This window comes from Aotus nancymaae, unplaced genomic scaffold, assembly GCF_030222135.1.
Source record: "Aotus nancymaae isolate 86718 unplaced genomic scaffold, 86718_ANA_hifiasm-v0.15.2.pri h1tg000057l, whole genome shotgun sequence".
Taxonomy (NCBI): domain Eukaryota; kingdom Metazoa; phylum Chordata; class Mammalia; order Primates; family Aotidae; genus Aotus; species Aotus nancymaae.
In genome coordinates this window covers 22,967,402-22,984,279 of record NW_026988471.1, presented here as the reverse complement: position 1 = coordinate 22,984,279, position 16,878 = coordinate 22,967,402, and the positions used below count along the sequence as shown (strand labels likewise).

At 37.8% G+C, this 16,878-nt stretch overlaps 1 protein-coding gene across 6 annotated transcripts in view; it reads left to right on the top strand.

The window, feature by feature from the left end:
* The window catches only part of ITSN2 (intersectin 2), a 165,580-nt gene that overhangs the window by 122,349 nt on the left and 26,353 nt on the right, over positions 1–16,878 (top strand). For 2 of the 6 annotated variants that reach the window (XM_021677058.2, XM_021677057.2), the window contains one exon: positions 2,247–5,538. The exons of the other annotated variants lie outside the window; for them this stretch is intronic. In XM_021677058.2, the coding sequence (XP_021532733.2) occupies positions 2,247–2,248 (2 nt within the window). In that variant the 3' untranslated portion in view covers positions 2,249–5,538. Of the gene's footprint in view, positions 1–2,246; positions 5,539–16,878 lie in introns of those variants that run through there. 6 annotated transcript variants of the gene reach the window in all.

Below are 16,878 nucleotides of genomic sequence, written 5' to 3'. Positions count from 1 at the left end.
AAACACTTTTTCCAATCAAGTCTCATATAATAGGGAATATAAAGAATAGATAAAAGCTGTTAGAAAGGAAGGATAGGACAATGCCCCCAGGTCTTTATACCTTTCCCCTGCCTATTTTATGAAGGTCTTTTCAGTTTCCCCTCTGCAGATAATTTAACAATCACTCTAGAGAAATCTGCTTCAACACAGTAACAACCTCCTAGGAAAGTAACTTTCCCAGAGAGTTAATTGAGTGACAGCTTTTTATTCCAAAAAGAAGCAGCATAGTTTCTGGTTGTCAGTAAATGTTTAATACACTAATGATACAGAAAACAGATTGACATGATCTGTTATTAGTTATTCAAGGACACATTTGTCATGGAAATTATTTTTGCCCAGAGAAGCCTTTGTCTGCTATTTTAGTATGGGTAGAACTGGCAGAACATTAGTTTACCTATAGATGAGAGAGATACCCAATCTAAACAACACTATCCAATAGAATTTTATGCAATACAGAAAATAGTCTATATCGCCACTCTCCAATATAGTGGCCACTAGTCACTTTTGATTATTTGGAGTGTGGCTAATATGACTGAGAAACTCAATTTTTAATTTAATTTAACTTCAATTTTAAGCTAAATAGCCACTTGTGGCCTGTGGCTACTGTATTAGACAGCACACCTAGAAGACAACCAATTGTAATGCAAGCCCTCCCTGAAATAAAACATGGAAATAGCAGGACTGGGCACAGTGGCTCACACCTGTAATCCCAACACTTTGGGAGGCCAAGGCAGGGAGATCATTTGGTTGTCAATATAGGGAGACCTTATCCCTACAGAAAAATTTTTAAAAATTAGCTGAAAGTGGTGGCATATGCTTATAGTCCCAGTAGCCTGGGAGGCTGAGGTGCAAGGCTGCAGTGAGCTATGGTCATGCCACTGTACTCCAGCCTGGGTAACAGAGTGTTACCCTATCTCAAAACAAACAAGGAAATATTGGAACATTAAAATAAGAAGAAAAAGAATAATTGTCTTTTGGTTATTATTGACCTACACAATGATTTTATAGCTCCCATGTGCTTCAGATTTTACTGTTTTATATGGTTTTTGGATTTTATGTTAACATTCTTCCCACTGTTCAATTAAGAAATTCATCATTTGGTATTATTTGAGTGTCTACTCTGTACTGACTGGGAGTACTGGGAATACAAACAAGAAAAGACAATCCATTCTCTGAAGTAGCCTTAGAGGTTAATGGGGAGCAATGTTCAGATAAATATAATAATTGCTGTAATGAATATTTATACAAATATGTTTTGGAAAAAGACCCCCTAAATCTTTGTGGGGAAAGAAGGCATATTGTGAAAGATATAACAGAGGATATTTGAGCTGGTACATGAAGTACTAATGGTTTGCTAGAATGGCAAATGTTGGGGATGCAAGGAGGAACTAAATGTTTTCTTGATTGTTTTACATCAAGAGAGCTGGGAAAACAAAATGTTCAAGAGGTTATTTAAAAATAAAAGTAGTTTCAGATTTCTCTTTGTTATAAGCTTATTACTAGTAACTTACCTATTACGTTGTTTTGGGCTGATGTATGTGGGTTTTTTTTTTAGTTTGATCAGATCTAAAAACTGAATACTTTATTGTTTCTCCTAAATGAATGGCTAAAGGCTTGTCATACATCCTGGAATAGAAGGGCTCTCAATTCTGTAATTTTAAGGATAATTCCCAAAGAGATTCCTCTGAGACAGTTGATTGTTTCTATAAAACAACTGTTTAAATTATCTAGGAAAGTGAGAAGTACCGATTTTGTTTACTTGACGTAATTATTTATCAGAAATTGAAGAGACATAATTGCTTTTTCAAAGAAGAAGAGAGTAGTTAATTGTGTTGGTAGCAATGAAGTTCACTCACATTGTTTATATAAACCTATTAATTTTAATTAAATATTGTTCAGAAAATGCTTAATCCTTAAAGTCAGGAATAGATATGAGATCTTTGTTGTACCTACCCAGATTTTTAGAAATGAATCATCTGTTTGTTGTCCTGGTAATGGTCAATGAAAGCTGGTTAAATTATAGATTACCACTTGTGTTTCTTTGGCCTTTATAAGTATTATTTTTTATTTTATTATGAATTAGAACTTTTTTAAAGATAATTTTAATAGTTCAAATTTGTTGATGTTGCATGTTGTTACTAGTCAGATTTTATCTCACCCATCTAATTTGCATTATGTTCATTTTATTCCTCATTTTCTTTTTTTAGGACCCAATGTTGTCTTCCAGTTGTGAAAGCACCCCAGAGACCCACTATCCAAGTTTCACTCTAGCGTGGAGGCAGGGCAGGCAGCCCTGATCAAATATCTCCTACACAATTCGTTTACTTCGTTTGAATGTTAGAGCCACTTGTACTATTTCTTTGTGTTTCTAATTTATAGTTTAAATTTATTTGTAAAAAGTTAAAGGATAGTGGGTCTTTGTGTGGCTTTCCCTGCTGTTCACTCTGGCATCTTTAGCATTTTTCTTCTTTTTAATTTGATAATTGTAGGTCATTAGCATGCATATTGAGTTTGCCCTTACATGGTGGGAGTTCAAACACACAAAGACCCACTATTTGCACAAACTATTCTTACTGGTTTGGAATAGGCTGCCTCGCTTTTTTAATGTTATTGCAACATGTATATTCATTACAGAATTCAGATAAAATTTGCTTTTGTTCTGCTATTATGTTTGATCTGATCCTAATCACAGTGAGCTCTTAATTAGCTCAATATGTGGTTTGCCCTCAAGTGCGCACTGTTTATTACTTTGTAACATGCCGCCATGAATACTGACATTTAGATTTGTTTAAAGGCCAAGAACTGGAAACAGCCATGCCCTGTTTTCTGTGTGTTTGGGATGGGAGCAATAACATTTTGGGGAAGCTTTTAAAATCTCAATAGAAGAGGAAAGTGGCCTGCTCTGGCAGGTATGTGCAGAATAGAGTGTTTCATTTGTTCCAGTGCCAAGAATGAGCGCTGTGCTATGGTAGTTCCCTCGGGATCTTTATGTGCTCTGGGCTAATGAAGATACTGCATCATGTGCTGCAGCGTTTGTACACTTTTTCGATGATCTAAAAAGGGATTATTTTTGAGGAATGAAAGGCTCCCATCGTTGACTGTGAGATGTGAAGAACCTTTCCTACCTTAGAGCATTTATATCTATAATACATTTTAAAGTCAGAGTTCATTGCTACCTGTTTTAATCAGGTGACTACATGTCCCAGTATACAAAAGGGCACTGGTTGGCATTCTTCTTAATGTGTTTAGTAAAGATAGTAAGAAGTCCTTTAAGAGTTTAAATGTCCCTGAAACAGACATGCAGACTCTAGTCAAGAATGAATTCGAGTAAAGGAAAGATGTGTGACATCTGGCATTTCTCTGTGTTCATGGAGCTTCTTTGAGGCCAGAAGATTGATTTTACCATCCAGACTTCTCTGGCTAATACGTATTCTTCAACCACATTGGCTACTTTGACATAGGAATTTACTTCTTTTCCTTGAATGGAGAACACTTTTAAAATTAATGACAAAAATTATTATAAACTAATATATGTGAGAGTACTTAGTAGAAACAAAAAAGAGTTTTAGTAGACAGTATTATACTATATTTGAAAATCAAGGAGAAGTTTATGCAACTTAAAATGTTTACAGACTGCAGTGCAATCTACTGTTTGTGAATGTCAAAGTATCAGGAAAAGTGTATATACAATCACAGAGTCATATTTCCTCACAATGTTATTTATGAAGAGTGAAATATGCTTTTATACCTCTCAGTTTCAGTCAGAGGCATATTTTGTGCAATATTTACGTTAATGTGCCTATACATTATGAATGAATTATTTCAGTCATACATTGCCTAAATCAGAACTTTATGATGCTTGGGAAAGAATCAACAGTTAAGTTAAAACTTCATGAAGTTCTAATGTCTGTGTTCGAAATATGTCACGTTATTAGGATGTAGGGAGATATGTATGTGTGCTCCCTAGGGTGGCAATTTCTGTTAATAGATCACTTCCATTTTTAGCATTTGGCATCCTCATGATACTTTTATAAATATGACATTAATAGGAAAGCAATAATATCATTTTACAGATGGAGTAACAGATTTGCCTGTGTTCACTGAAAGAGTACAAAGATTGGGTTCTTGTGAATTCAACTGACTCTTCCAAATTGTATGAATTACCTGTTCTTGCCTTTTATTTTCTGAACTTGTTGCTTTTGCATTCTTTAAGTTCAGTTTAAAGACAGTTACTTTAAATTCACTTTTAAACCCTCGGGCTAGAAATCATACCACTGTTAATTATGTCACATTATTTGGTCTGACGTTTTTTCTTTATAATTCTGAAACTGAGTTTATCTAATACATTGATGAATTATTTCAAGGTATTTTTATAGTTCAAATCACTTCACTTTTACACTGGTAAATATAAATTACTAGGAATGACCTTCAGATAGCATTTAGCGTCTGTAACCAATATGAAAATAATATGTTCATCAGGTATCCTATGGATTAAATCACATACTGGCATATTTAAGCTGAATGTCAGTCTGGAAAATAAATTTACTATATTAACTGAAATACCACTCTTTGTATAGGTATTTTGTCATATATTTAAGAAAAAGCTAAAAAGAATGGAAATCATATGACATAATAACTTAAGTCTTTCTTAAAAGTGCATGCAGTCTTTTGCAATACCTCATGCAGCCAAGTATTTGTTCTCTTCCTCATTCAGTATAAGGCAGCTTTCAATTTGCTTAGAAGGCAACATTAGAAGGTTAGAGTTCATCAGTAACATAGAATTTTAAAATGTGAGTTCAACTGAATAGATTTGAATTTCTGTCAGAGGTAAAGAATCAAAATACCTGTTATTTAAAGATTGCAATATATGATAATCATTTTTAAATTATTTGATTAAACCTTTTAGGTTTTCCAGTATGAAAAAAATCAGCTCTAAAACAAATGCTGATTTTTAGAAAATTTGAAAATGTAAATCAGCCCTATCCATAATATAGTTTCTCTAAGACTTTATCTTGAAGAGTCATTTTAAAGTAATACAGCTATTAAAAATGCAACTGCTATTTTAATGTTTTAAAATAAAACATTTTAAAATATGAATACTATAGTTTAAAAGAGGAAAGAAACTGGGAGAAGGAAAAGTAGAGAAAGAAATGCCAATTCCAGTCCAAAGCTTTATTTGCCAAGTTTTCTTAGAATGACTTTTACCAATTTATGAATCCTTGTAAACAGAATCTGTAATGGAAATACTGAAAGAGTTTTGCCTAAAGTGGCATTATTGAATGCTGCTGTGATGCTACTGTAATGTAATAAATTATTAAATTGTTGCAAAGTGCTGTTTTTGCCTTAAAATTTTATTTTGTGTGTCTTGAAAACTATAGTATTAAAGGTATTGAGATTGTGCAAATGCTGGGCACGCTTGGCATGAGATAATCTGTTTTTATTTTTACAAAATTGTAATATAACTATGCAAGTGTGTTTATTAAAAGAACACAAACTATATTAGTTGTACTGTGTATTTCTTTTGAAACATGCTTTTAAAAAACTATTTTTAATTGTTTATATTTAGTCATGATTAAATGTCTTTGAAATGTCTCTTTTTCCTTAATGTAGTCTCCTGAGTACAGGCCAGCCAGTTGTTTTATATCATAGGGGCAAAAGAAATGTTTAAGTGGTTAAGATGAAGATAATTGGAGATAATCATATATATCTCAAAAGTGAAATAAATTTTGATTTTAATATGGTGTTGCTCACAAAAGTAAGGAAAACATAATGTAGAGTAATAATAGACTGTCATATTTTTCTAACTTTTGCTGCATCTGTTTTCTAAAATGATTGGATGGAACTTACAAATTAATACTCATTGCAAATGTAGAGTAAGACTTTTAGTACAAAATAAGGGTTTATGCAAAAGTAACAGCAGTGAATGCTTGGAGGTGTCAGAATTAAGCAGAGTGTTCAAGTTAATCATGTTGGTGGTTGTATAAGCCCTTGGGTGGAAAGAAAGATGTGGATCTAAATGCATCAACATTTAACACAAACAACCTCTTTCCAAAAAGCCTTTCCTCATCTCTGTAAAGTTATTCAACTAACATGTATTAAGTGTTTACATAAGGCCAAGCAGGTGCTGGGATACAAAGCTGAGTGTCAGGTGGCCATAGTCTTAGGTGGTACATAGGTCTTTGAGGGGATCAGGCCCATATGCAGATAATTATAAAACAGCATATTCAGCACAGTGATAGATATTTACCAGGCACTGAAGGACTGCAGACAAGGAATACCAAATTCAACCATATATGGTGAATGAGAGAGGACTTCCTGGAGGAAGCAACTGCCAGGTCCATAAGATAAGTAGGAATAAGCCAGATTCTGTGGGTAGGATGGTGGAGTGTATGATAAAGATAAGAAACAGCGTGGTAGGAGGTGTAATTATAAGCATTTTAAGTATTGTTAGAGTGGAAATACAGAGCCAGGAACTGTGAAAGTTGAGGCGCGAGAGGCAGGCCAAGGGCTAAATCAGAAATTCTCTAGCTCAGCTGTATGTTAGAATCATTTGGGAAACTTTAAAAATCTCTAAGTGCCTGGGTCCTAATTTAAATAGATTGAAGTTTGACCTGATCATGGGGATCTTTCCGAGCCTCCCAGATGATTCTGATATGAAGCCAAGGTGGAGAGAAAAATGACGAAGCAGAGTTCTGAGGGAAAATTGGCAGGAATTGGAGATTGATGGAATATGAGTGTAGGTGGAAAAGTCAGTTATTTCCAGGTTTATGTCTTGAGGGACAAGGTGGGATAATGGTGCTACCAACTGCAGTGAAGAATTAGAGTTGGGGGAAGATGAGTTTGGAGCACCTATGGGATGTCCAAATAGAATTGTTGAGCAGGTAGATAAAATCAAGATATACAACATCAGATGTACACCACCTGGTGGAATGACATACATACTGGTAGGTGTTGAACCAGTGAAAGTAGCTGAGATTACTTGGGGAGAAGATCAGACCTCTTAGAAGATCCACAGTTAAGGGTTGGATACTGAAAGGAACTCATAAAGACAGGGAACAGAGAGGTTATATGAGAATAAAGAGGTTGTTGTGCTATTTTCACGATTTTTAGAAAATAATGAAATTCTGGCTCTGTAACCATCTCTGTTACCAGTAAAGAGGAAAAGTGCTCTTTTTGAGGACTTCTTAGTCTAGATACTTTTCTGAGGTCCTTGAATGTATTACCTCTTCATTTTTTTTTAAGATACAGAAATTAAAACATAACTTGTCCAAGGTTACACGCTAGTAAGTGGTAGAGGTGGCTCCCAAGTCCACACTGTTAGCCCCTACACTAGTGTGCTGATATTACCACCATCCCATAATAATGGACTTTGGCAGTACAATCTTTACTCATACCAGTGAAAAGAAAACAGGATGATGGCTCATGCCTGTAATTTCAACACTTAGAGACTCCAAGGTGGGTGATTACCTGAGCCTAGGAGTTTGAGACCAGCCTGAGCAACATAGTGAAACCTGTCTCTACAAAATAATAATAATAATAATAATAATAAAATTAGCTGGGAGTGGTGCTGCTGCACTCCTGTGGTCCCAGCTACTCAGGAAGCTGAGGCAAGGAGGTCAGTTGAGACCAGGAGATCGAGGCTGCAGTGAGCTGAGATCACACCACTGCACTCCAGCCTGAGTGACAGAACAAGACCCTCTGTCAAAAAGTAAAAACAGGAAAAACAGAGATTGCACAGGGTTTTCTCTATGTAAAAAGGACATACAGAGAAGAGTCAAGGAGTCAAAGACTGAACGTAATAAACAAGGACAAGACTGTATGACAATAGTATCCAGAAGGATAAAGCTGAATGTAATTACTTTTTTTGGTAACAGCTTCATTGAGATACAATTCACTTACCATGCAGTTGGTGGTTTGTAGTATATTTACAAAGTTGTCCAGCCATTTCCACAATCACTTATAAAAGATTTTTATCACCTCGAAATGAAACTCTGTACAGTTTAGCTATCACCTCCATTTCCCTAAGCCCCATTCCAGCCTCCATCCCTAAGCAGGCTCTAATCTACTTTCTGTCTTCATGTTTGTCTATTCTGAACATTTCGTATGTATGGAATCATAAAATGTGTAGCATTTTATGATTGGCGTATTTCACTTAACATGATGTTTTCAAGGTTCATACATGTTGTAGCATGTATCTGTACATCACTCCTTTTTATGGCCAAATTAATATCCCATTGTATAGATAATACCATGTTTTGTTTATCCATTAGTTAATGGACATTTGGTGGTTTCAACTGTTTGGCTATTGTGAATAATGCTGCTGTGAACATTTGTATACAAGTTTTTGTGTGAACATATGTCCATGTTTCTTTTGGATATATATCTAGGAGTAGAATTCCCAGGTCAAACGGTAAATCTGTGTTTAATTTGTTGAGGAATTGCCTCACTGGCTGTACCATTTTCTCTTTCCACCAGCAGTGTATATAGGGCTTTCTGTTAGTCCACATCCTCACCAGCACTTGTTATTATCTGGCTTTTATTATAGCCGTCCTATGGGTGTAAAGTGACATCTCATTTGGTTTTGATTCACATTTCCATGAGGACTAATGATATTGGGCATCTTTTCATGTGCTTGTTAGCCATGTGTATACCTTCTTTGGAGATATGTCTATTCAGATCCTTTGCCCATTTAAACATTTTCTTCATAATCACTTTTTTAAAAGACTTTTAAACTACTTTTTTAAGAGTAGTTTTAGGTTCACAGCAAAATTGAGAGGAAGGCACAGAGACATCCCATATGTCCCCCGCCCTGACACATGCGTAGCCTCCCCACTAACACCCCCCACCAGAGCAGTACATTTGTTACAATTGATGCACCTACATCATGTCATTATCAAAGTCTGTAGTTTACATTAGGGTTCAGTCTTGGTACTGTGCATTCCGTGGGATTGGACAGGTGTGTAATGACATGTAGCTACCATCATAGTATCATACAGAGTATTTTTACTACCTTAAAAATCCTCTGTGCTCTACCTGTTTGGCTCTCCCTCCCTCCATCTCCTGGCAACCACTGATCTTTTTACTGTCTCCATAGTTTTGCCCTGCTCAGAATATCATACGATTGGAATCATGCAGTACATAGCCTTTTCAGATTGGCTTCTTTCACTTAGTAATAGGCGTGTAAGTGTCCTCTATGTCTTTTCATGACTTGATCCTTTATTTTTAGTGCTAAGTAATATTCCATTGTCTGGGTGTACCACAGTTTATCCACTCACTGAAAGATACTGTGATTCCTTCCAAGTTTTGGCAGTTCTGAATGAAGCTGCTATAAATATCTGTATGCAGGATTTTGTGTGGACCTACGTTTTCGTTTTCTTTGGGTCAGTACCAAGGCATGTGATTGCTGCTGGATCATATGGTTTAAGAGTATGTTTAGTTTTATAAATGACAAACTGTCTTCCAACGTACTGTACCATTTTGCATTCCCGCCGGCAATGAATGAAAGTTCCTGTTGTTCCTTATCCTTGCCAGCATTTGGTGGCATCAGTATTATGGATTCTGGCCATTCTAACAGGTGTGTAGTGGTATCTCGTTGTTTTGATTTGTGTTTCCCCAGTGGCATATGATGTGGAGCATCTTTTTATGTGCTTATTTGCCATCTGCATATCTTTTTCCATAAGGCATCTGTTAAGGTCTTTGGCCCCCCCCTTTTTTTTTTTTGAGGTGGAGTTTCCCTCTTGTTGCCCAGTCTAATGGCACGGTATCGGCTCACCATAACCTCTGCCTCCCAGGTTCAAGCGATTCTCCTGCCTCAGCCTCCCAAGTAGCTGCAATTACAGGCATGTGCCACCACGCCAGCCTAATTTTGCATTTTTAATAGAGACGGGGTTTCTCTGTATTGGTCAGGCTGGTCTCGAACTCCTGACCTCAGGTGATCCACCCAGCTCGGCCTCCCAAAGTGGTAGGATTATAGGCATGAGCCGCCGTGCCCAGCCTTTGGCCCATTTTTTATTCATTTTCTTGTCGTTGAGTTTTAAGAGTTCTTTCCATATTTTGAATAATAGTTCTTTATCAGATATGTCTTTAGCAAATTTTTTTTCAGTCAGTGCCTTGTCTTCTCATTCCCTTGACCACATCTTTGCAGAACAAAAGTTTTTACATTTAATGAAGTCCAGCTTATCAACTGTTTCTTTCATGGACTCTGTCTTTGGTGTCATATCTAAAGAGTCATCACTAAACCCATGGTCATCTGGATTTTCTCTTATGTTATTTTCTAGGAGCTTTATAGTTTTGTGTTTCAAATTTAGGTTTGCGATGCATTTTGAGTTAATTTTTATGAAGAGTAGAGGCCTGTGTCTACATTTCATTTTAAAGAATTTTTCTTTCTTTGGCATTTGGATGCCCAGTTGTTCCAGCATCATTTGTTGAAAAGACTATCTTTGCCCCGTTGTATTGCCTTTGCTCCTTTGTCAAAGGTCAGTTGACTTTATTTGTATGACTTTAATAGAGCCTATTTCTAGGCTCTATTCTGTTTCATTGATCTATGTTTGTATTCTTTTGCCAGTACCGCACTGTCTTGATTACTACAGCTTTATAGTAAGTCTTGAGGTCAGGTAGTGTCAGTTCTTCAATTTTATTCTTCTTTAATTTTGTGTTGGCTATTCTGAGTCTTTTGCCTCTCCGTATAAACTTTTAGAATCAGTTTTAGAATCACTTTTTACTTTGCTTTAAAGAACAAATTATGAAGGACATTCTTAAAAGAGATGTTTTAATGCTCATCAAAAGACAAATCACTTATTCTTTCAATAAGAATGATAAATGAGTGTAGTGGGAAGTATAGTGGGAGGATTGCTTTGCTTCCTGTCTCAGCCAGCTCACCCCTCTGAGCCTTAGCCTGGCTATGTAAGTGAGAATAATACCCACATTGCAGATGAGGCTTAAGGGGCTTGTAAAGCAGTAGTTTAATGTCTCATACATAACAGATACTAGAAATAACAGCTAACATTTAGTAAACATTTGCTGTGTACAAGTGATGAACTAATCATTTGGGTTGTCTGAGTAAGTAGTAGAGTTGGAACTCAAGTCCAGATCTGACTCCAGAACTCATTCTCTTAGCCACTCCTATATGCTGCTTTCCGTTAACTGGGAGCTGCTTTTATTCCCACCCACAAAAGCAGAACAGTCATCAGTTAATTGCAAAATAGAGGGTGAAGAAAATTAACTGCTTTAAATGAATCCGGGCTGGTCAAGTTACGTTCCAAGGTACCAAAGAACCTGCCACTGGGATCCCTGTGTCACCAGTGGTCACCCATGAGCCACCTGAAATCGGAGTCAGACAGTGCTATAGAATTTGTGTGTCCTAAACTCAGCAATTTGGAGCAAAGTCTCCAATTATGTATGTAGTCATAAACACGTGGAAAATATGAGTCATATGAATATACCATTGGGGGAGATTAATGGTATAATAAGCTGTTCAATAATACTAAGAAAAAATATGTATGTGCATATTTAACCCCTATTGCCCAATAGTAATCAGTGTACTGATACAAAGTGCTACAGTGCATGGAATAGTCTATTTGGAGCTGGCTATTAGATAAATAATTGTGTGTGTGACAGAGTAGAAGGGTGTGTAAGGGAACAATTGTGTCACTTAGACATAAAAAGAGTTAAAGGAGAGTAAGGGCCTCGTTTGCTTTTTCATTGCTTTGGGCTATTTGGCATTCAGAGTATTTATCCTAAACCTTTTTTGCCTTTAGAATTCAGTTCAGCAAGTTAGGACCTGGTCAGTTTATACATGCACTGTCCAGTGATTGCAATGTAAGCACCATTTTAAATGGCCTGCCATTACAAAGTATAAGACTTCAATCAAGATACCTAGATTTAATGTGTAGTAGCTCTGATTTCTCTGGTAAGTCACTTTACCACCAAGCTTCAGAGTCTCTGTTTACTTACAGAGCAGGGGTCTGAGTTGTTATCGGTTATTCAGAGTTTAATACTCTGAATTACAATCTGCTGATTTACAATCAGCAGTTGTAAATCCTCATGCACATATTGGTACAGTTATTTTTATTGTTAGACTTGAAAGTTCTAACATGATGAAACTACTACTTCATGATATCTCTTTATAATATTCTGTATCCTATGTCTCACATTAATTTTCTCAGTTGAATCACAGTACAAGTCTGGCAGGTTAGAAGGTAATGCAGATTTTAGCCTGAACTAGCTGCTCTGTGAGGCCAAGGTCTGCCCTTTTGTCTGTCATTAGGAGGTCGTTGCTATCTAAGCTTATGACCTTTTACAGTAGATTCAAAAGAAAAAAAAAAGCCAATAAAATTTTTCTTTATCTGCTTGCACTTGTCAATATAGTTGCTTTTGGAAATTCTAGAATATGACTATTTTCTGATAGCCAAATAGTTTGCTTTCTGATGGTCTGCAACATTAGAATATGATTTGAGCAGGGTGTGGTGGCTCATGCCTGTAATCCCAGCACTTTGGGAGGGTGAGGTAGGCAGATCACCTGGGGTCAGGAGGTTGAGACTAGCCTGACCAACATGGAGAAACCCTGTATCTAATAAAAATACAAAATTAGCCAGGCATGGTGGTGCATGCCTGTAATCCCAGCTACTCAGGAGGCTGAGGCAGGAGAATTACTTGAACCCAGAAGGCTGTGATGAGCTGAGGTGAGCTGAGATTGCGCCATTGCACTCCAGCCTGGGCAACAAGAGCAAAACTCCATCTCAAAAAAAAAATAATAATAAGATTTGAACTTTCTTCCTTTTTGTGCTTACATGAGCAACATAGCTCCTAATGGAGTAGAACTTGACAGGCCTCAAAAAGACATGAATTTAAAAATTTGTCCAATAATTATTTAGATTTCCAAAAGTAAAAACAAATGTCTTTGTGGTAGAAGCATGCTACCTGGTACTCAATAAATATTTGCCAAGTGGATGAAAAGCTATTCTTTTACAAAATAAAATACCTAGTAATTTTCTAGTGTCCTGATAAAACTTCAATAAAAAGGCAGCCTTCAGAAAATGCAGTTTATTCATCTAGATTTACTGTTAAAATCTCATCTTTTCACTGAGCTTAACTACAGTATAACTGGAAACCATTATATGATACTCTTGCTGTATAATTGGGCACACAGAGAATAGCATTGTTCACTGGTGCTGCTCTCCTCCAAATGAGCAAGGACTTTTCTGGGACTTGTGACATAATCTCAACAAGCATTCTCTGTGTTTGTCATTACAGATTGTCTTTTGTCCCTTACCTCCTGGAATCTGCCCAGATTTTTCTCTCTCCTTTCCTAGGCGTCTCTTGTTTTCGTCTTATTCTTGCTTGCACTGTAGCTTGAAACAGTGGTTCCCAGCTATGGTGAGACACACCTGGGATTCATAACTTGTCTCTCAGTCTCCACATCCTCCCACAGCGTGGGGGTGGGTCTTGTGGCCCAGCCCACTACTAATTATTCCTCTGGGAACATCAGCCTGATAGTAGCCATGATCTCTCATCTTTCTTCTTTGCCCACTCCTCCTGTCTACCAGAAAGGACCTACCAGGAAGTTTTCATCAGTTTCTCTGACTGCCTGTAGTTAACACTGCTGTACTGTCTCCTGAAGCTCATATCTTCATATCACATTCCCATAAATGCTTATTGAAGCTCTCCTGTGTGTCAGGCACTGGGGATGTGGCAAATTAGAAAACAAACAAAAACTTCTGCCATCTTGGAGCTGGTGTTTGAGTAGCCTAAAACAAAAAATGAACAAAATGAGTAAGTGAAGCGTGTAGCGTCTTAGAAAAATAAAGCAGGGAAGGGGAACGGGAGTTCTGCAGGGAGGTGGATCCAGAGGCATTTTATTTTGAACAAAATAAAATACCCAGATAAAGCCTCTCTGAGATGGTGACGGGGGGCAGAGACTGGAGGGGTGTGAGGATATCTGGAGGGAGCCATGTGGATATCTGGAAGATCATTCTGGGCAGAGGGGGTAGCACACGCAAAATCCCTGAAGCAGGAGCAGCCTGTGGTGCCTGAGGAATAGTGTGGAGGCCTGTGAGGTGGGAGAGCAGGAGTTAATAGAGACGGGGTTTCTCTGTATTGGTGAGGCTGGTCTCGAACTCCTGACCTCAGGTGATCCACCCAGCTCGGCCTCCCAAAGTGGTAGGATTACAGGCATGAGCCACCGTGCCCAGCCTTTGGCCCATTTTTTATTCATTTTCTTGTTGTTGAGAGGAGGGGGCGAGGGTCTGGGTGTGACCTAGGAAATGAGGGAGTTTTTTATTTTACACTTTACGTTCTTGTGGGCTATTTACAAGAACTTGGCTTTTGCTTGGAGTGAGAAGAACCCGTTGGAGGGTTTTAATTAAAGGAGTGACATGATCTGATGTGTTTTAACAGTATCACTCTGGCTTGCCAGATTAAAGAAGGGGAAGGGACAGAAGCCAGGAGATCCATCAGGAAGCTAGTTCAGTAATCCAAGCACAGGATGATGATGACTTGGATCGGGACGGCAGTGGAGGACGTGTGAGAAGTGATCTGGATGTATCGTGAAGATGGAGCCTACAGGTGGATTAAATGTGAACTGTGAGAAGTATCAGGTGGCCTGAGCAACTAGAGAGATGATACTGGCATCCACTAAGGTGGAAAATCATAGAAGAGGAGCAGGTTGGGAGATGCTCAGGAATTTATTGATGTTACTTTGATGTGCCTTTTAGACATCTGAAGGGGGATACTGAGTATGCAGTAGAACATGTGAAGACATTCAGGAAGAGATGTTCAGGCTAGAGTGCAAATGTGGGCGTCTATCAGTACATGAATAAGCCATGAGAGTGAACCAGGCCACCAAGACTCTGAGGATGTAGAGGAGAGTCCAAGGGCTGAACCTTAGGGCCCTGCGACATTACAAGTCTGGAGAGTTGAGGAGGAGCATGGAAGGGCAGACCAGTGAGGTGGGAGGATGTGAGGAGAGCAGAGGCAGTGACCTGGAAGACAAGTGAAAAAGGATTTCACGAGGAGAGAGTAATCAGCAATCACAGACGCTAGTGATAGGTCGAGTAAGATAAGAGAGGAGGCTACCTGGGGAGATTCAGAAGTTCCTTTTCTTTAAAGTGAAACTTCTGAAAATAATGTTGAAAGTATAGTTTTCCAGCTACATTTAGTAAACATTTTTCTACAGTGATACAGATTCCTTGGTATTTCTCGAAATTGGTTCTACGGGTTCTTTTTGTTGTTGTTGAGACACAGTCTCACCCTGTCACCCGGGCTGGAGTGCAACGGCACCATCTTGGCTCACTACAACCTCTGCCTCCTGGGTTCAAGCAATTCTCGTACCTCAGCCTCCTGAGTAGCTAGGATTCAGGTGCCCACCGCCACACCCAGCTAATTTTTGTATTTTTAGTAGAGATGAGGTTTTGCCATGTTAGCCAGGATGGTCTTGAACTCCTGACTTGAACTGATCTGCCCACCTCGGCCTCCCAAAGTGCTGGGATTACATGCATGAGCCAGCCCGCCCGGCCAGGTTCTATGGGTTCTTGAAAAGAATGTATAGTCTCTTGTATGTGTGTCCATATGTTAATTTTGTTAATAGTGTTCAAATCTTTCACGTTCTCATTAATTTTCATTAAGAGAACTATATTAAACTTTACTACTATGATTATAGATATGTCAGTTTTTTCTTTTTCTTTTTTTTGGAGGGAGATGGGGTATGTCTCTTAGTTTTTTATTTTACACTTTGAGGCTTTCCTGTTAGTTTCAAATAAGATCAGAATTATTCTCGTTCCTGGTGAATTGTTTCTCCCATCTTATACAGGTCCTTAAAGCCTAACTTGTCTGTTGTAATAAAACCTCCACAGTTGCTTTTAGAAATTTTATTTGGAAAACTTTTTCTAGCCCGCTACTTCCAACATTTCTTTGACCTGATTTTTAATCCAGAGCCTCTCTTTTCACTGATAGATTTAAGCCATTTACATTGATTAAAACAATTTGATACTTTTATTTGTATCTCTTTTTTTATGTATTTTCTATATACCAGGCATTTTCTTTTTTTTTTTTTTTTCTTTTTTTTTTTTTTAATTGCATTTTAGGTTTTGGGGTACATGTGAAAAACATGCAAGGTTGTTGCATAGGTGCATACGTGGCAGTGTGATTTGCTGCCTTCCTCCCCTTCACCCATATCTGGCATTTCTCCCCATGCTGTCCCTCCCCAACTCCCCACCCCCCCGCTGTCCCCCCCACTCCCCCACAACAGACCCCCGTGTATAGTGCTCCCCTCACTGTGTCCATGTGTTCTCCTTGTTCAACACCCGCCTATGAGTGAGAACATGTGGTGTTTGATATACCAGGCATTTTCTTTGCCTCTTTTTGTTCTGCTGATGTAGGGGCTTCTGTCCCGTTGATCAAGCTTCTTTGTTTCTTTTATTGCCCTCTACTGGTTGGGAAATTATGTATCCTGTCTGTTCTTTGAGTGGTTACCTTTTCTGTTTTAACATACATGTTTGCCTTTGATCAGTATCTCTACCTTCTCCTGATCAATGCAAGAAGGATGATTTATCTCTAATGATACTCTTCTGTCTTTCATGTTATTACATCTTTGTGTTTTAACTTCACCTTGTATTTATACCTACCAGCTTACTCATTATTATCGTTTTGTACAGTCAATGATTATTTTGATTTTTTATGCATTTACTAGTATTTTGGTTCACCACTTCTTATATCTCTTTTTTTTCCTTCTTAATTTTCTTCTTCCTGAAATACATCTGTTAACAGTTTCTCCATTCATGTCTACTAGTGGTAAATGCTCTCAGACTTTGTATCAAAACGTCTTTATTTCTCTGTCATCTGTGA